This window comes from Delphinapterus leucas, chromosome 10 (assembly GCF_059928025.1).
Source record: "Delphinapterus leucas isolate spDelLeu-1000000601 "Yukka" chromosome 10, BTC_Dleu_Yukka2, whole genome shotgun sequence".
NCBI lineage: Eukaryota > Metazoa > Chordata > Mammalia > Artiodactyla > Monodontidae > Delphinapterus > Delphinapterus leucas.
The window spans coordinates 68,862,395-68,883,694 of NC_143138.1; the positions used below are offsets into that span (position 1 = coordinate 68,862,395).

The 21,300-nt window shown below is 39.7% G+C and overlaps 1 protein-coding gene across 20 annotated transcripts in view; it reads right to left on the reverse strand.

The window, feature by feature from the left end:
• Positions 1-1,761: 1,761 nt before the first annotated feature.
• The window catches only part of PBRM1 (polybromo 1), a 101,736-nt gene continuing 82,197 nt past the window's right edge, over positions 1,762-21,300 (reverse strand). For 16 of the 20 annotated variants that reach the window (XM_022572910.3, XM_022572906.3, XM_089919452.1 and 13 more), the window contains 8 exons: positions 18,680-18,863; positions 17,877-18,087; positions 17,027-17,228; positions 13,560-13,724; positions 10,028-10,183; positions 6,914-6,984; positions 6,585-6,801; positions 1,762-4,616 (listed from right to left, as the gene is read on the reverse strand). In XM_022572910.3, the coding sequence (XP_022428618.1) occupies positions 4,444-4,616; positions 6,585-6,801; positions 6,914-6,984; positions 10,028-10,183; positions 13,560-13,724; positions 17,027-17,228; positions 17,877-18,087; positions 18,680-18,863 (1,379 nt within the window). In that variant the 3' untranslated portion in view covers positions 1,762-4,443. The remainder of the gene's footprint in view (positions 4,617-6,584; positions 6,802-6,913; positions 6,985-10,027; positions 10,184-13,559; positions 13,725-17,026; positions 17,229-17,876; positions 18,088-18,679; positions 18,864-21,300) is intronic. The other 4 variants (XM_089919453.1, XM_022572908.2, XM_022572907.2 and 1 more) reach the window with 2 other exon arrangements.

Here is a 21,300-nt window from a genome sequence, read left to right on the forward strand (position 1 = left end):
AGCCTTCTTGACTGTATTTCCGCATGCAATTCTCTACTTAAACGTAACGAGAACATTCTATTTTTAAAACAAATTGTGACAGGCGATGAAAAGTGGATACTGTACTATAATGTGGAACAGAAGAGATCGTGGGGCAAGCTAAATGAACCACCACCAACCAACCAAAGGCCGGTCTTCATCCAAAGAAGGTGATGTTGTATATACGGTGGGATTGGGAGGGAGTCCTCTATTATGAGCTCCTTCCAGAAAACAAAACGATTAATTCCAACAAGTACTGCTCCCAGTTAGACCAACTGAAAGCAGCCCTCGACGAAAAGCATCCGGAATTAGTCAACAGAAAACGCATAATCTTCCATCAGGATGACACAAGACCGCACGTTTCAATGACCAGGGAAAAACTGTTACAGCTTGGCTGGGAAATTCTAATTCATCCGTCGTATTCACCAGATATTGCACCTGCGTATTTCCATTTATTTCGGTCTTTACAAAATTCTCTTCATGGAAAAAATGCCAATTCTCTGCAAGACTGTAAAAGGCACCTGGAACAGTTCTTTGCTCAAAAAGATAAAAAGTTTTGGGAAGATGGAATTATGAAGTTGCCTGAAAAATGGCAGAGTGTGAATATGTTGTTCAACAAAGTTCTTGGTGAAAATGAAAAATGTCTTTTATTTTTACTTAAAAATTCAAGGAACTTTTTGGCCAACCCAATACCTAAGCACAGAGTAAATACTCAATAAGGAAGGGCTATCTTTGTTCATCTAGTAGTCCTCTTTTGGAAATCTTGCCTACATCTCTGAAGTTATAACTCAATCAAATTAATCTCTTTTAGAAGTTTGGATCTCTCACACCGTTACTTCTCTTAAAAAAATATATACACTTGGACCATGGTGTTTTCCAAAACAACTTCTCTGCTAGTAAAGCAGCATCAGTTCTTAGTTTTCACACACGTGTATTAAATTTGGAATTTCTTGACACACTTTTATGTATAATCCACAAGACGTGCATTCCACATCTATCTGGGGGATAGAAATAGTCTATTAATTTGTTCAGGTATGAACTTTCATTCAGCTGACCTCGCACACTTCCAAATGCAAAAGGAACAGAGTAATACTTAGCACTATTGCTCAGAGTGTTCAGCTGGAATGTTTAACTATACATCAACGATCATTCAAAATATGTTTATGAGCAGAGATGGAAGTACAGCCCTAAACTCTTAGGAGAACAGAACCACAGGGATTTGCAAAGTGATATTAGAGGAAAACAGTTGGTTGATTTTACCAACACCTTCTATTAAAAGTGTTGTCATATTTTAAGAGATTATAAGCATGATAAAAACATACCCGGGCCACTTCTCTCTTCTGGCCACACACAGCTATTTGAAATGGATTACACTGATTTATGATACAGGACATGCTTGCCTTACCTGCCATCATCAGTAACAACTCCCTCTGCAATTTTAACTTCAACCTGCATTTCTGCCCATGCTGAAGACATGTTAGGAATCCTTGACTGCCAGTCTGAGAGGCTTGGCACGGGCAAGTAAGGCTGCAGTGTGACTACATTCAGCTTCTGTGTTAATGCAGCCTAAGCCTTGGATCAGTGTCTGGACACTGACTTTTGCCTCTCCCCAAGGAGCTCTCTTCCTTTAAATTGGCAGCCATATCGCTGTCAACATAAAATCAAGGCTTGCAGAAATTAAACCTACTTGAAACTAACATCTGACACAGCTTTAACAAAACAACCAAACCTGGTTAATCCAAATCACTTTGCAAACTCCATTTTTATTTGGATTAAAAAGCTTTAGATGAACAAAGATATGATACATACATATTATAAGACTAGTTATCACTTAAACCTCTTTTGATACAGAAATTAGAATAAACCAAGTTTTAATCAAGTCTGAAAATGTTTAAGTTCAAAAATCAACAACACCAATTTGGAGATTTTACACAAAGAAGAGTCCCCTCTTAATTCTTCCTCATAGGAAGAAAAGGGTGGGTTCAAAAACAAAGTAATTCAAGGCCTTTTAAATCAGTTGGCTGACATACTATTTTAAACCTATAGGTCTTTTTCCGCACATAAACAAAATTCTTTTCCACATGAACTTACATTTTGAAAACATTTAGGCCATTATACTTTCTAAGCCATATCACTACAGTTCCTAAAACTCATGGAAAAAAAAGATGTATAGTTCACATGTACCTTTTAAAGTCAGGGCTTTTTTTTTTTCTTTCTTTTCTTTTTTGGAAGATGGCTGACCTCAAATCTTATATCCTAAAATATTAATTGACATTCTCCAAGTTAATATACAGAAAGACATGATTCTAAAATAAATACATAGAGCTTTTTTTTTTTTTTAAAGGTAATTAGGGCCTGCCTAATGGCCCCCTGGCCCGGCTCTGCACTGCCTTAGGGAAGCCCCTGGCTGGATCTATGGTTCCTACAGCACCTCCAGACACTGAGAAGGAGCCTGGAGGAGGAGTGCTCTGGCTTCTAATGCCCCACATAGACCACAGTGAAGAGTTTTTAGAGTCTTCCCAAAGAAGTCTCTTCCAGACCTTAAAAAGGGAAATAAGACGGGTGCATGAAATAAATAAATAACTTAACCAAAATTAAATTTCAGGTTCTTTGGTGTAATTCAAGGATGTCTAGAAATAAAATAATCTGATTGTATTATACAGTCCATGATGATTCAATGGCCCAAATAACCAAGAACTGAAGATTTCTTTATCTGATTCAGTTTAACAATAAGGTACTGACATAGTACTGCAAAACATTTTTTAAAATTCAGAACTGTTTAAAATACTTGATGCAAATTGAGATCCAGTGGTTGACTTATAGGCAATTAAGTTATAAGGACCTCCTGTAATTAAAGTATCTAGATACAAGAGACTTTTTTCCATTCTAAACTCTTCTGTCCCCATGATTTACTAAGAATGGTAATTAAATATCCAGGTATTGACTCATACCAGATTAAAAGAAAAAAGTATCCTCTGAGAGTCACTCTCAATTTACAAACAGCAGTGGAAGCTCCACCACAATGGCAACCACCTTGTTACAATAAAGCAGGTTTCAAAAACGCTGAGTGAAATACTGTACCATGTTTGATGCTTTCCACTTGTCTGAGCATTATATACTGCCTCCAAATGTTTTTTTCCAGAGTCATATAAGAGAGACAGGGTCATCAAACCTAAGTGTTTGGGATCTGTAATGGTCTTTTTAGTGAGCATTTTCTTAAATTATGATTTCCTTCTCCTGAAATTCAAAAGCACAAGCTGAATTTTAAAATTATTTTATAAAGTCTTAAATTTCTGGTTGAGAATTACAACCCTGAAACTTAGGAGAAAAAGAAAAGAAAAAGCCAGATCTGATGAGGAAATAAAGAATACTAAAACATACTTGCATATGCAGGCAATCCAGCCTTTTACAATTATGCTTCTGACACAGCCCATATCTGGTTAATGCACTCCCTTCCCTAAGTTAGGTTAGGTGTTATGTTTAAAAATAAATCACCTCCAGCACACCTCAGTACTTTCTTCAAGATGAACTTCAATAATTTGCAATGTAGAGATTTAAAGTTTTAAATCACCTAACATGTATAGGCATAAATTGTGAATTCATTACAAAAAGATCAAAAGTACCCTTAAACTTACCTGCCAAGACTAAATATAATTCAGGGTTGTGCACATGTTCTGCAAAAATAACTGACACCATAGATGTCTAACTCAGCACAAGAAAAAGTGCTTTCTCCCTCCAGGCGTCCGGGAGCTGCATTAGCTGCAGAAGAGTGCACAGTGCTGACTTCAGATTTCTGAGTTACTAGAGCAAATGTGCCATGTCTGCCAAACATCTACAATCCAACTAACAACCTTTCACTCTACCTGGAAGAAACAGTTCTTGCAAAAGTGGCATAAGATATTTAGGCACGTGAAACAGACACAAGTACACTCTCCTCTCTAAGATGTAAACTAGGGCCAACTTCACATTTCATTGACAACTTAAACTAATCTGTAAACTCTTGTGTGTGTTTTTTTTCATTTTGTTTGTTATTTAAAAAAAACAAAAACAAGAAACCAACCAAAAAAAACAAGAAACAGAAACCCCAAGCCAAGACAAAAAACCTTTGATGGTTTCAGCTCTATGGCAACAAGTAAAAAGATAAAACTCCAAGTCTAAATACAACCAATTATGAAACTGGTTTTAAACGAAGGAAACATATGCAAAAAAAAAATCTTTGTGTATTTGATAAAGTCAACTTAATATAACAAAATCAAATTGAAATAGCTTATTAAAAGTGTCCTTATATAAAAATGGCCTTGTGATGTACAATAAAATGCAATAAAAATGATCATCCTTTGTTCCTCCCCCCACCCCCAGTAACTAAAATGGCTACTGTTCCACAAAACTCTTTATGCTTCTATAAAAGAATCGTAATTGATGTGATTAAAGGTTTTCTAGATTGTATGCTTGGCGAATATTAAGGGTGTCTCGGAGCATCAGATCCCGAAGGCGCCAGAGGGCGTCTGCCATGGTGGTGTGGGCCCCTTTACTTTTCAGCCAGTGAGAGGGGAGTCGGCTCTCCTGTTCTTTTGACAAATGGACATCGCGTCTTCGGGCTGAAAATTAAAGTGCAGACAGAGAAATACAAATATCAGTCCTAAGGTCTGACAGATTAAAACATGAAACATTTATTATTTATTGAATATTATGAATTTTAACTCTGCAGAATACTTCCAAGCAAATTTCTTACATTGTTTTATTAGGCATCTTGGTTTTTAGAAAACTATTTTACTTAGGTATGAGACTACCTAGCCAAGGATGTCTCGTTTTACACTTTGCAGTTTATAAATTATCTAATGTCTTTTTTAAAAAATTAATTAATTTATTTTTGGCTGCATTGGGTCTTCGTTGCTGCGTGCGGACTTTCTCTAGTTGCGGTGAGTGGGGGCTACTCTTCGTTGCGGTGCGCGCGCTTCTCATTGTGGTGGCTTCTCTTGTTGTGGAGCATGGGCTCTAGGCACACAGGCTTCAGTAGTTGTGGCTCGCGGGCTCAGTAGTTGTGGCTCACGGGCTCTGGAGCACAGGCTCAGTAGTTGTGGCGCACAGGCTTAGCTGCTCTGCAGCATGTGGGATCTTCCCAGATCAGCGCTCGAACCCGTGTCTCCTGCGTTGGCAGGCGGATTCTTAACCACTGTGCCACCAGTGAAGTCCTAGAAATTACCTAATTTCTAACAATTACTTCACAAAACAGCTGCACAAGATAACATAATTACTAGAATGGGAATATAAAAGTTGTACAAACACCTAAAAGATCTGATCATTAATATTTTATAGTTACTCCAATATTAACAAAAATTCCTAAAAAGGTAAATATGAAGAAAGGGAAAACCACCTACTACTCTTAAAGCAATCAAATGATCAAATTTGGCTTAGAAATGAAAAAGGAACAGAAACTTCCAAAGTTCTTTCCAGAAACTAGGCAAGTTATTTTAGTAAGTACTGAAAATATGCTGAGCCTGCTGAACTAAATGAATAAACTTGATAGGTTAATAGAAACATGTCTTCCAATATTATTTTTTTTTTAAAAATTGAGGTGAAATAATTTTTTTTTTTTTTTTTTTTTTTTTGCAGTACGCGGGCCTCTCACTGCTGTGGCCTCTCCCATTGCGGAGCACAGGCTCCTGACGCACAGTCCCAGCGGTCATGGCTCATGGGCCCAGCCGCTCCGCGGCCTGTGGGATCTTCCCAGATCGGGGCATGAACCCGTGTCCCCTGTAATGGCAGGTGGACTCTCAACCACTGCGCCACCAGGGAAGCCCTGAAATAATTTTTAATTTACCCAAATCCATCTATGCTATCCCCAAATGTCTGAAAAATAACTGAAAAAATTCAGAATATACTTAAGAAGATGGCATAGATATTTCTGACAAAACTAAGCTTTGAAACTCAGCAAAAAAACATTTTCAGTATGTAACGTCAATATTCAAAGAAGCTCCAAACCCTTCTACTAAGTATACAATTTATTTTACTTATAAAGGCATACCTCAGGTTTGGTTCCAAATCACCACAATAAAGTGAGTTGCATGAATTTTTTGGTTACGTTTACACTATACTGTAGTCTATTAAGTATGCAATATAGCATCATGTCTAAAACAACAATGTACATACCTTAATTAAAAAAGACTACACTGCTAAAAAAATATTAACCATCATCTGAACCCTCAGCAAGTCGTAATCTTTTTACAATGGTAATATCAAAGACTGTTGATCACAGATCACCAAAACAAATATAATAATGAAAAAGTTGGAAATATTGTGAAAATTACCAAAATGTGACACAGAAAAACGAAGTGAGCACATACTACTGTAAAAACGGTGCCGAAAGACTTGCTTGACACATTGCCACAAACCTTCAATTTGTAAAAAATGCAGTATCTGAGAAGAGTAACAAAGCAAAGTGCAATAAAACAAGGTATGCCTGTATAAGAATCATGGATATTTATCCTGATATAATAGGTCCATAGCAGCGAGAGGACTTCGATAAAGCATGGATTTCGAAAAGGCTTCTTGAGGACTCTCCTTACCTGCTAGGGTCTGGTCCCACTTGCTAATGCTGTTGGACTCAGCACTGAGTCCTTCAATATATTTTAGGTAGGCCTCTGAGTGGAGAAGCCGTTGAGTCTTCGGTGGGGGAGCCACAAACATGGGTGTTGTTGGCTGCTGTATGACAGGGGGGCCGGGTGGATGTGGGCCAGGATATGGAGGTGGTGCCTGCTGCCCTGGAGGCCCCAAAACACCTACCTGAAAGAGCACAGACACATGGTGAGGGAAAAAAAAATACTCAGTGCATGCTCTGAGAAAGAGGGTAACTTGAATTCTGTTGAGTCCTAGAAGATCCAACTTGGAGGCTCACCTGCTGTCCATATGGACTTCCACCTGGTGCTGGAGTCCCTACCATAGGGGCCACTCCTTGGTTCATCACACCTATAATTCAGAATTACAGGCACAATTAGAGGCTCTGGGTTGAGAAGACTGAAAACTACTGTCTGATAAGAAAGGCCATTTATAATGCAAGCCTATGATCTCTGCCCTGAGTCTTTGTGGATAGGAACCCTAAGCACCCAAAACAGGATGTAGCATTCATATAGAAAATGCAGTTCTTTTGTTTTTTACGTACTTTAAATACAAAGCTAGGACAATTTGTCTGATGTACATTAATTATTCATGGCTTAGAAATAATTTGAACCCTGCATAAAATTCTAGTATTTCCCTAGGTAAGCTACAGTCAGAATACAACTATATTTTCAAGCTATTTTTCTTTTGACAACAGTTTCCTGCAACTGAAGCCCGTGTTTAATTTCAGCAGTAATGGCATTGCAACCAGGCTCAGCTGTATGCAATGTGTTAGGACAGCAGGGACATAAGGGAAGAGGTTTGTGCAAGTGCACATTAAGTGACCTTTGTGGAGGCTGGAGGCACATTCTTGCTGTCCTCTCACAGGCCACCAGCACCTCTGGTTCTAACTGGAGTCACTAATGTTGGCAGAGAGGGGACACTGCCATTTGATAGACCAGCACATTGAAAAGGAATCATCTGGAAACAGAGCAGCCTTGGTGCTATCACTTCAAATGCAAAATGACAAAGGGAAAGAGAAAGATTCCATGGTCCTACTATATTTGGACTTTGTATAAACTTCCCTTGGTGACTCGTCACAAGCAATTTCTGTCACACAAGCAAGTTCTGTCTCATAGATCCTAGTTGATAATAACATGATGTCTTAAATTTAGCGTCTGGGGCTATTTTAATCTCAGGACCGTCCATTTCCTAGTCTCATAAAACAAAGCAATAGGTAAGGGACCCAGTTCATTAAAAACTAACAAACTACAATCAAAACCCTGGTGAGCTACTGCTTAAACCTTAAACAAGTCCAGCTGGCTGCAGAGAAGGATCAACAGGAGCTAACTTCATATTCTATAGTTTCTCTGGATTCAAAATGTTGGTATTTTTAACCAGGCAGAACCAACCCACTACTCTAAGGTTCAGAATTGCTAAATACCACTTCCAAGAAGCATTAGACGTTTGTAAGAGAGAACACACTAAGTGAAAACAAGCTTTCTGTTTACAAAGCAGGGATTTTTATATTCCAAGAACCCAGAAGGGTACCTGAATCACAAGAATAGGATCTTAGTGATTATTTGTGAGTGAGTGAAGAGGTTGCAGTGGGTAAGTTGCTGCTCCAGCAACATATTATTAACCCCTGTCCCCCTAGGACACTCACCCACCTTAGATTTCACAACACAGTGGGCCCCCCTGAGCTGCCTGTATCAATCTCTGCAGGGCAGCACAAAAAAATCAGCAACCAACCCCCTATGTGCCCTCTGTTTACAAATGCCATGCCAGGGGGCAGCTGGTGAGAATGCAGGCTGAGTCACCAGAGGAGCTCACTGAATCTCCCTCTTCTCAAAGCCTGATCAGACGTGCGTGTGTAGATACTAAGAGGGGTTCTTCCCTGTCTCCTTATCATCAGGTGTGTTGTGCTTTCTTCAAATGCATTTAGAATCTGAAAAAGGGGCAAAGGGAGACATCTACCCCCCAATACCCGCCAGAAGACCAGCTACCTAGAGGGTACTGGCCTTCGGTGTGACCCCTGCTGAGTAGCACATGCACCTGGGAGTTAAGTCCAGCTTAGTCTCACTGCTCAGTCAGATACTCTTGCCAAGGGGAGAGGGCACAGAATTAAGGACAACTCCACCTGCCACAGGAACACACCCATTTTATGACTGACACCTGCTGCAAGAGCAACTCACACATAGTCCACCACTTCCACAATGAAGCACCCACGCCCACGAACATTTCCTCCTCTGGGTGTGTCTAGATCAAATACTTCTGTGGAGTTATGGCCATTCTCTAAGCAATACTCACATCACAAAGAGTGTTACTGAAGGCTCTAGGCCAAGCCACCAGGTTAGCTCACCCTACATACTGCTGGGCACACCCTCTGAAGCTTTGTTTGGAACTCTTTATAGCCACGGGGTCGGTAGATCCAATGCTGTTGTAAGCAAATCTAAGAGTTTCTACATTTTGTCATCTGGGCCAGGCCTTTAGCTAATATTTTGGATAATGGATCAAATACTATTCCAAGTCATCTTAAGGTCACATTCCCTCCAAATAGATACCTAAGGGTCAGTTTTTTTGCATATGATGGCAATTAATATGGGAACTTGTGATTTTCCTTTCATAATAATCTTTCAAATTTGCTAATTCATTGTAAAGGAAAACTGTACCTATTTCTGGGCTCCACTTATATGTTTCTATATGACATAACTTCTGAGCTTCTGTTGACAGACAAACCAGTGTCTCCAGGTAGCAAGGTGGGCTATGCTGTTCTTTAAATGTTATGTCATCCTTCTTCGGGGACTCAGAAATAGAAAACTCGTTCAGGACAAATTCGTTCTCTCCCTCCTTTCTGTTCCTAGAAGGACTGACTGAAGGATTTCTAAAGAGGTCTACATTAGCGACTCTGTAATTCCCTTAGAGGGGAGGGGCTGCTTGAAAAGCAAAAGATGGAGCAGGGATTCTACACAGAAGACCCTTTGAGATAAGAATTGAACCAGAAGAAGAAATGTACTCAGGAGCAAAAAGTGCTTTTTATATCAACTGGCAATTTGGGAAACTTCATTCACTGATAAAGAGAGCAGAGCATGACCTCCTAGGCTGTGTTTGGCTTTCTGAGCACGTGTCGAATTGTTTGAGTGATTTTAGAGTATGCCTCCTGCCCCTTGGTCTGCTGAGTCTAGTTTCTGTCATGTGTCCTGTGCTGCTGCTAGGCAGCCAGGTGCTCAAGGGCACAGGTGCTGAGCCACCTGCTCAATACACAGGACAGGTCCTACTGCTGACATCCCTGGGATTCTCAGTGAGGGAAGGCCTGCCCACATGGGCAGCAGGTACCTCCTGGAACAAATGGCTGAAGGAGGAAAAAGAGAATATGAAGATGAGATTAATGAGTGAATGAGGATGAAGTTCTTACCCGGTGGTGGTATGCCCGGGAGGCCGGGCACACCTGGCGGAAGATGGTGGGGTGGAGGCCCCCCGGGGTGAAGTGGCTGCATGCTGCCCATGCTAACAAGGCCATCAACTGGGCCCTGCAAAGGTGGAAGGCCTGGCGGATAGCCACCCATCATGCCTTGAAGGACACAACAAATTTCAGACATGCATCATTAACATGCAACATGAAGTAAGTAATAACAACCCCCCCCCCATGCACTACTAATGAATAAAAGCACCCTTAGTACTGCATGATATAACGGCAATTAGTGCAATTATTTTGTTGCAATAATGAACAAAATATAAAGTTACAAATATGAAATACATTTCTGGATGAATTAGTACTTAGTACATTATTATTTGTAGTTATTTTCCCTGTGATAAATACGTTGCATGTTTTCAGTTAAATAATAATAAAGAGGAGTTCCAGTAACAGCCTTCCCAAGGTCATGATTATTGCAAGGTGTTCAGAGACCCGTTCTGCCTACTGCGATTCTACTGAAGAGTATAAACCCCATCATTCCACTATGCCCACACTCATATGCCTATCACAGGGTACACATGAGGGGAAACTGGAATGGAGGAAAATGAGGCGCACAGCCCTGATCACAAAGCATGGTTCTCCAGCATGGGGGAGGCGGCAAGACTTTTTCAAGACTTCTATGTCCATTCCTCCTCCCTTTTAGCCCCACCACTGCTGGTAAGAATGGATCATGCTTGAGCTTGAGATGGGGAACAGCTAAGAGTCATCACAATGAATGATGTTTCATCTTTAGATCTCAAAACATGGTAAAATAAAGATAAAACCTAACTCCCCACCCCAACCCCGGCCACCAGCCAACCTAAGCCCAGGTCACTCAGTAGCCTGCACGCAGATCTTAGGAGGAATGGCTGGAGAATCAGGCTCTGTTGACATGAGAAAAGGCCAATTGTCATCACTGTCCCCAAGCACACAAATGTCCTCACAAAGACCTTCAGTTAACAGGGAACATTTTAAATGAGGTAGAGAATTTCTGTGAACAGAGGTTTTTATTCCTTTATTTTCAAAGTGCATCTTCACAACACAAAATACTTCCTGCTGGCTAGGGAAGAATTTCAAAAAACAAGTATTTTTGGCAAAAAGAGTGAAAGGAAGAAGATAATTTCAGAATGTCAAAGACTCACCTATCAAAAGAACTTTAAAGCCATATGACATTTTTTTAAGCAAGGAAAACAACTTGATTTTTCTGGGATTTGAAATGATCACAATGAACAAAACACAAGGCTCCCCACGAAATGCAATCACCTTTGGTCACAGCTTCTTGCACAAAGGGAGGGGTTGAGGAATTGGTGCAAAACCTCATTTTTATATAATACTCTTTGTAGAGGGGTTCTGGAAACAGTGCAAGACTCCCGGTTCTAAGAATTTTACTCTTTGATTTTCCCTGAAGAATTGTTTGAAAGGTATTTATTTATAAAGTTTAGTCTTTTGAAGCTATAAAATTACTGCAAGTTCTGAGATTGATTCAGCTTGCCTCATCGATCATATCTAAGCTAAGAAACTTACAATTACACAAACCAATAAAACAAATTTTAAATAATAATCACCTCTGTACATAAAATAGGATTATCAGTTTCATTTTCTTAAAATGAGAGTTCAGAGATAAAAACTACTTTTGAACAGACACCACCATCTTAAACATGAGGAGATCCAATGCTACCAAACTGTCTTTTAACCATACCACCAGACAGAGCTTTTAGGGATAAGTAGGTGGGAATTCAAGAACGTTAGGAGGCTTTGCTTTCAATTACAAAAGCCCATCTGAACGCAGCCTTCATGGGCTGTGGTTGAAGAAATTACTAAGAATTGAAAGACATGACACTTGTCTTCATTAAACTGTACTTTGGCATTTATTATCCCAGTCACATGTGTTCAAATGAGCTTCAATGCTTGTAAGCAAAGCTGGTCTCAGACAGCAACAAGGCTAAGACTTAGGCCCTATGCAACCTGTAAACCCATAAGAAATCACTCTCTTAAGCTGCAAAGTCCCCACTGTGGACCAAAGACTGCTTACTGTAGAGAATGCTTGCCCTGCACTCCCACAGCCCAGAAGCCTGGGCAGCAAAAGGTTTAATAATGGAGCAGGGGCTTTCTGGAAGGGGGCCACCCTCCTCACCCATCAGAGCTCTGTGATGTTATTCCCCAACAGGGAGCTAAAATGCTGCAGCTGCTGTTTTTCAATGTTTTTAGCTGTTTGAATTGGTTTTGTTAATGTGTCCCTGGGCTTTTTAGTCAAGGGCACAGTGCTATAATATCACACATCAAATAGAACAAAAGAGAATGTCAATGAGGGAATTCTAACTTTCAAAGTCCCCATGTTCAAGGTCTGATTTCTAAAAACCTCTGGCACCCCATTAACCAAAATGGGCCATGGAATAGAGCAGGCGATTATGAGATTTGTTAGATCAACATCAGTTACACTGAAAGTACTGAAAGCCATGATTCAGATGTGCTTTGGCGAGTGCAACTGCTGAGTTCAGCGATAGTGCATTTGAGAACTTGCCATCACAAAAGGTAGGAGCAACAATGGAAAAGTTATCTTATGCTACTCTGCCTTAAAAAGCAAAAAAAAAAAAAAGTGAAAACAAAAACAGCATCCCAATGAGCCTGTCTTGAGCAACACTATCTTGGACTCCCTGAAAAAAGAGGTCAGACTGCTTGCTTAAGAAGAAACACAGCTTGAATGGACCTCACCAGGCTTAGAAAGATCACAAAGGAGGGACCCGAGAAGTGGTCTGCAGGTTTCTCATTGGAGACACGTCAGACAAGAATATTCAAGAATAGCCAAATTTGCTATGGCTACTAGAACCAGAGACAACACACACAAGCAAACCACATTCATCTTTTCTTTTCTTTTTTTAAAAATATGTGACTGGGATACTAACAGAAAATGCAGTTTAATGTAATTAAATAGAAAAGCATTACAGAGTGGGCACAATGAATTGATTAAGGACTTTGTATTCTACTTAGCAGTCATGCACATTGGTGACCAAGAAAGGATTTACAATTCATTGTCAAAAATCCTTTTAAATGGTCAGTCTTTTAAGGATGGCTGCAGCAGAACAAGGCAAACTGAATACTGGAATGAGATGGGAAAATCATCACCACCTAAAGACTAGTTTTGTGTTTTCTCTTGGGAGTCCCTCCAGAACAGAATTCAGGGTCTGTTTATATTTTCTGCTGTAGAACTCTATCAAGAGCAGTCTGCGGTGGAGAATATCGCCAGACCATGCCCACAGCCAGGGAAGAGCTGCCCCCTACCAATTCCCAGGATTGGGCCCAGGGCCCATTTCTGGGGTAGAGGGGAGGCATTGCCCATAAGGGAAAGGCGATATAAGGACAACATGGATGACTTCAAACTTTGAATCTGTCATGAGAAAAGCCTAGAGACTGTGGCTTACTCCTTGTTGGAGGAAAAAAAAAAATGAAGGAATTTCTTAAAGTGGAAAAAAATGGTCTTAGCTCCTGTTTTTACCTGCAACAGGTGTCAACTGCTGATTGAGCATCCCCATTGGTGTTGGTGGTGGCACCACCCCCATGAGAGCCCCCACAGGGGTGCCTGCTCGGGGAGAAGCACTCGGCTGCTGTTGCTGTGCTGCTCGCTCTCTCTCCTGCTGCTCAGCAACTTTAGCTGCCCGCTCTGTAAAGGCATTTCAGATTTTCAATTCTGTTTTTAACCCAGGAATTCAAAATACCATCCATTGCATTCAACAGGACTAGTAAAAACACAGGCAACAGTTCTGTCTCAATGGAAGGAACAGTAGATGACTAGTCTCAACACAGGAGGAGTCAGGCCGATTTCACTTGGTAACCTAGAGTCCAGCTTTCCTATCCCATCTTGAGAACTGGTCTGCAAAGATTTCAAGAATGTTAAGACTGCAACACACATTCAGAAAGCACAGATTTTATTTAAAAACGTCACCAGCATAACCAACGTGGTTAATCTCACAAGGCACCCTGAAGATGAGAAGCGCTACCATTATTCTAGTATTAATAGCATTACAAATTATTTATAATTTCAACATGAAGCAATTCCATGGCCCATTGTAATTTTTGGCACAACTGTTACTTACTATATTTTCCTGATTCCTGGCACCCAATTTTACTAAGATTTGAGGACTCTTGTCATTAGTGTCATGAGGTTTAGCAGCTGAAGAAAATTAACTCTGTAAGGGAAAAGTAGCTTACTGCCTCCTCCACAAGGTTTCAGGGAAAATAAACGCTAATTTGTACATTCTAATGAAGCAAAGAGGTCATGTTTAATAAACCCCAAGGGAAAAAAATGCATGATACTCCAGGCTACAGTCATCAGAAGCAGGGAATAATATATATACACATATGAAGCAATGGAGAATGTACTGACAGAACCAGGTTTCCTGAAGCTGAGTTCAATACTGACCATAAATCATACTAAATCAGCAAAAGTTCCAGAATTCATACTTATTTCATCCAAAATGCAAGAGGAGCATTAGCTTGTGCCAGTTCTGGGCTGTGGAACATCCCTGCTACACCGCTCACTCCTTTGAGCTACTCTTTCTGCTTCTCCATAGCCAGTGGCCCCAACAATCACATTCCCAGTCTTTTTGGGAGCTAGCAGGCTGGACCCTTGCTAGAGAACTCTAGAAATGTGCATTCCCAAAGCTCCCACAATACAGGGTTTATTTTGCTTCACCGTTCATAAACAGGAACTCCTCTCCACTCTTCACATGGGCAAACTGAGACTGGAGACAGGTAGTGACTTGTCCAAGGATATAGAGAGAACCAGCAACCTGCGGCTCTGATTCCTGGTATCAAACTCCAACTGCCACACATTAACCCTCCAACAAGGAATTCAAAAGGCTACTGCTGGCTGATCTAAGGAAGGGGAAAACAGCTTAGGTCACATGGCTTTAAAGAGCTTCGAGAAGCAACGGCTCCAGTCCTCCTTTGTGTGATAATGTGAAAGTCAACCAAGTCAAAGCTTCCTCGGCTGCGACAGTGTTACCTGCAGAGACTTGTCATCACTCACTACACTGTCCCAGTTTACAGATCCTCTGTACAATGAGCGTGAGGGACAAAGGCCATTTTAACAACCTATTTCCTTGAACTAGCAGTAAAAAAAACACTGATGACCTAGACCCCCACGTTAAGTTCTCATATTTTCATTACACAAATGACACAGTAAAATGGGAGAGCAAAAAAATGAAGTTGAAAAAAGAAAATTTCAGGGCTGTGGATGGAATTGGACTGGCTACCTGTTGGTTCTTTTTGGGCTGTCTTAGAAAAGAGAATTATTAAATGAAGTCAGCCAACCTCCAAACTTTGGGTTTTGAATTCAATGGGCCTGAACACCAAAAGTTCAGATTTTGTGTCTCAGGCAGACACTGCTGCGTCATATAGCTCCTCTCACTAAGTTCTCACTGAAATTTCAGATCCCCCTTTGAATTTGGAAGAATTTCCCAGAAGCCATCATTTCTCCTTCTCTTCAGTTCTGCTCCAGCATTTTTACTTTTACATCATCTCCAGACACATTTCTCGCTCTTGTTCACACTCTGAATAACCAGCCATGCAGTACTGGCTTCATTTGTCCTGGACCAGGCTTTACAGCCATGTGAGCTTCATTTCACTGAGTGATGTATCTGGTCTTAACTTCCACTAAGGTTAGAAATACCAAAGCTCTCCAAAGTTCTAGGTTCTTATAGAACTGACTATGGTTTCTCAAAGAATATTCTGTCAAATATTAGTTCTTCGGGATATTAGCTGATATTACATGAATACCTGATCAAGTTTCAGAAAATGCCAGGTGAAAAAAGTAGGTTATTTACTACAGGTTTAAAGACTTTCATATGGCAATATGCACTGTTAAGTTTCTAAGAGAGAAAGTTTTTGGAGTGCTTCTCAAACTGGTTTTGCCACAAATGTTTTCTGAATGAACATCTTGTAGGACTAGGGTTCTGCAGAAGATCCTTGGGGAAGCCTGTCAGATAATTTTATAATAATAAATCAACTGTAATAAATGAAAGGAGTAAACTATTTTTTTAAAAAAGGACTTTCTTTGGAAACTCCATAAACTGTAATAAAGGAGGCAGCCTTGATAATTAATTTGTTTATGCTTGCTGGATTTGGACCTGGCCAAGAAGAGTAATGGTGATCACTATGGTCAATCAAGAGAGGGCTTTAAACTGGCAAAATGAAGCATTATATACAATTCCAAATGGAAAAAAAATACAGCTCTAACGGCAACAGTCCTGCCTAGTCTAATGTTTATTACTCATTTCTTTATTCAAGTCATGCCTGATATTAAAAAACCAAAAACCTCTCTTAAGTATTTGTCCTTAATGGCTAAGAACCACCAAATCCTTGAATGATAGCTCATAGCCCCAAATGATTTAATTATAGAGTAAAAGGAAAATGAAGGCAGTTGAGCTTTATCAAAGAGAACCCAAGTACCTTAAAAGTAGCTATGAATGCAGCACAGGCCAGGACTGGCCTAGGAAACCAAGCGCTTCAGCCAAGCCTGAGCCTGGAGTTTATACATATGGCTTATCGAGAGCCGTAATAGAAGATCACTGATTTTGAAAGCCCCATTTCAGATGAATTTTAACCAAAATTATATTTAACATCCTTGTATAATCATTCCCCAGCTCAACACATGTGTGCTTACAGGACTTAATGAAAGAAAAAAAAATCATGCAATTTTTAATAGCTAAATATTTGTTTGAGAAATTTGGGGGAAAAAAAAAAACCACACCAGGATCAGAGGCCAAGTCAGAGACAGCACTTCCTCAGTCAGGACAAGGCTGACACTTAAACTGCTGGATGGGAGCCATTTGAGACAGTCCCCAACACAAAGTTCACGTGCAAGTGGTAAGAACAAGAGATTCAACCTGTCTATGCACGTGCACTGCTGAAAACACCCCCTTGCTTAGAAAGCTCAGACAATTGTGCCTACGCTCTATTTACCTTCATATTCTGCTTTCTTGGCTGTCTCAAGGTTTCTCCATTCTGTCCCCACCAGTCGGCTGAGCTCACCAAAAGAGTAGTCTGGGTGCTGGGCCTTAATCACAGCTCTCATCTCACTGCTGAACAGGATGTAGCCACTCATGTTGATTTTCCGTTTGGAGCCTTCCTTCTTTGCACTGCCTTTGGCAGACTTTGGGGTAGACTGTAAGACAGAAAGCTCTTATAGTGCATCGGAACATTGCATCTGGTCAATTGTTAAAGGTTTCTGGAAGCCAGGAACATGCGACTCAACAGCTACTGTTTTATAGACATGTTCAGTTTATAGCTGGCCATTTTCATGTTCAAAACACAGCTCTTCCTTGTCTCTTACCATATAAGAAAAATGAAAGTTTCACTGAATTCCATGACTGCAATCTATAATAGTGACCTCACAATCAAGTCTTCAGAAAATTCTAAATGAAAAAAATATACCAATAGGGATCACCTTAACCGAAAGATGAGGTCCTAAAGAAAGAGAGACTAAAAAGATATAAGCAATAAAAGACAGAGTAACAGAATGATGCAGTTCCTCATGGCTTTCCTTCAATACAAGGCAAGAAGAACTTTCTAACTAAACCTGCCACTAAAACCAGCTGTCTATGAAATTTAAAAAAATAGATATTAAATTTTAAGTTATTAGTGGCATCGCGAAAAAAAAAAAAAAAAAAAAAAAAAAACCTGTTCCTTCCTGTAGCATTCTAGGTTGAAGCTCCCATAATATAGGGGTTGGATGTCTCCTCCCTTTTGGGTTTGAATTTGCTGCAAACCAGAGCTGGAAATAAGACAAGTAACAGGAACTTGTCACCTTCACCTGTGGGGGTGTGTAGGGCATGAGATCCAGCTCACTGGCCAGGGGAGTCTGAAGTTGAGGTAGAGAAGGAGGCTCAATGACCTCACTATCCTCTTCTCCCATCTCTTCAATATCATCATCTCCACCTTCTAACTCAGCAAATTTAGCTTCTAGCAACTGGATCTTCTTTTCCAATAAAGGTGAGGGCTCCTTCTGAGGAACAGTCGGTTTTCTAAAAGAAGTGACATAAGAACAAATAAATAAAATGAAATCACCTAACACTACTCCAGGATTGATCAGAAAGCAATGTTCTGCCTTAATATCTAGAAGCAACGTCCTGCAATCTGCAATGTCTACTCTAAGTCAGCAAGGGAAAGAATTAAAACGTATATTTATAGTCACACCTACTTACAGATGCTTGTTTTTAAGGGATCCTGCTGAATACCCACAAAAGCACTGGGTGCAAAGTTGAGATCTAGTTGCCAATATATAGTGAAAAGAATTTTCGTAGTCTACAGAACTGTGCAACCTCTTGATAGACAGGCTATGAACCAGAACCAAAGATTTCTGCCTCCATATTACAATTACTGAAGTCTACGCCAAGAGGACTGTTATACCAGTTATCATATCTCAGCATTTTATGAGGATTTTCCTTTAATATTTAATTGAATGAATTAATATTTTCTATTTGAAATGTCGACTGCTCTGGTTTAAGACCTAATAAAAAACACAACCAAAAAACCCACCCTGGACTATGCTATTTTGATATCAGTTTTACTATTAGGAGCTGAAGTGCTCTTTCTTCCTTAGTTTTTCAAGTTTACCTGAAGTAATAAATTTCATCATCTACCACTTTAGCAGAGAGTGAAAACCTCTTCAGTCCCTTGAATTTCTTCATCTGTTTGTCACTTTCATTGTAGCGGCTCTCACAAAGCAGAATGTCATTTTCTGGAATTTCAGTTGGCCTGCAGGAGAGGAAGTCCTTGAATGACAATACAGCACACTTTCCTGAAAGAGAAAATTGGAGAGAAATTAAAGGAGTAAACTGTGGTCATAGCTAACAGTTATTTTAAATTTGTATTATTTTTGAATTAATATATTCACATGATTCAAGTTAGAAGATTTAAAGGGTATACACAGGTGTAAGAATAGATATGTAGGTCAATGGAATAGAATTAAAAGTCTAAAAATAAACCCATACAATTGAGTTTTTACGGGTAACTGATTTTCGACAAGGGTGCCAAGACAATTCAATGGGGAAAGAATAGTCTCTTTAACAAGTAGTGATGGAACAACTGGATTTCCACACGCAAAAGCATGGAGCTAGAAGCCTACCATATACCATATACACAAAATAATTCAAAATGGATCAAAGACCTTAATGTAAGAGCTACAACTATAAAACTCTTAGAAGAAAAACATAGGTGTAAATATTTGTGACCCTCTATTAGGCGATGGTTTCATAAATGTGACATCAAAATCACAAACAACCAAAGAAAATAAAGATAAACTGGACTTTATCAAAATTAAAAACTTCTGTTTTTCAAAGGACACAAAGTGGAAAGACAACACATAGAACAGCAGAATATATTTGCAAATTATATCTCTGGTAAGAATCTAATATCCAGAATATATAAAGAACTCCTACAACTCAGCAATAATAAGACAACTCAAAAAATAGGCAAAGGATCTGAACAGACATTTCCCCAAAGAAGATACACGGATAGCCAATAAGCTCATGAAAAGATGCTCACATCATTACTCATTAGGGAAATACAAATCAAAACTGAAATGAAATACCACTTCACATTCATTAGGATGGCTATTATAAAGGGAAAAAAGTCAAACAAACAAAACCTCCAGAAAGTAACAAGTGTTGGTAAAGATGTGGAGAAATTGGAACCCTTGTATATCACTGGTGGTAATGTAAAATGGTACAGCTGCTGTGGAAAACAGTTTGGCAGCTTCTCAAAAAGTTAAACAGAGTTCATCCAGCAATTCTACTTCTAGGTAAATATCCAAAAGAACTGAAAGCAGGGACTCAAACAGATACTCATACACCAATGTTCATAGCAGCATTATACACAATTGGCCAAAAGGTAGAAACCACCCAAATGTCCATCAACAGATGAATGAATAAACAAAATGTTATATACACATACAATAAAATACTATTCAGCCTTAAAAAGGAATAAAATTCTGATACATGCTACACTATGGATGAAGCTTGAGAATTTTTTATTTATGCTAAGTAATATAAGTCAGACACAAAAGGACAAATTTTGCATGATTCCACTTACATAAGGTACCCAGAATAGGCAAAATTCATAGAGAAATAAAGTAAAACAGTGCTTACCAGGGGCTGGGAGAGGCGGAAATGGGTAGTTATTGCTTAATGGGTACAGAGTTTCTATTTGGGGTGATGAAAAGTTCTAGATGTGTTCTAGTAATGGTTGTACAATACTGTCGATGGATTTAATGTCAGTGAATTGTCCAGTTAAAAATGGTTAAAATGTTGCACTTTATGTTACGTATATTTTACCACACAAACTTACAGATGGTAGCATATCACTTATATTGTTTTACACCTAAATTTTGCTCCAAAATAATATATCTTGAGGATCACTGCTGGTATTAATATATTTATTCAACTAGCTCCCTACTGACGGATATTTAGGTTGTTTCCAAATTTTTGCTCTCCTACTGAAGCAAAACAATATCGACATAAATAATTTAAGACATATATCGGACTTCCCTGGTGGTGCAGTGGTTAGGAATCCGCCTGCCAACGCAGGGGGACACGGGTTTGAGCCCTGGTCCAGGAAGATCCCACGTGCCGCAGAGCAACTAAGCCTGTGTGCCACAACTACTGAGCCTGTGCTCTAGAGCCCACAAGCCACAACTACTGATTCTGCGTGCCATAACTACTGAAGCCCACACGCCTAGAACCTGTGCTCCGCAACAAGACAAGCCACCACAATGAGAAGCCCGCGCACCGCAACGAAGAGTAGCCCCCACTCGATGCAACTCGAGAAAGACCGCACTCAGCAACAAAGACCCTACGCAGCCTCCCCACCCCCAAAAAGACACATATCAATTTGCACATGGATGAATACATTTGAGGAACAGATTTCTAGAAGTATAAAACCTGGGTCAAAGGGTATGTACACTTTAATTTTTATAGGTATTATCAAATTACCTTCCATAGAGGTTATGCTAATTCATAAACCCACCACAAAGTGGGCAAATGCCACTTCCCTGTATTCTTATCAACTAGTAAACATATGAATTTTTGACAATTTAATAGGTAATTTTAAAAAAAGCAGCATCTGGGTAATTTTAATTTGCATTTCTCTACTGGCTGAAGTTCGTATTTTCTTTTAAGAACCACTGATAAACCTCTCTGCTCTCTCTTAATCTTTGCCCATTTTCCTATTGGATGTTG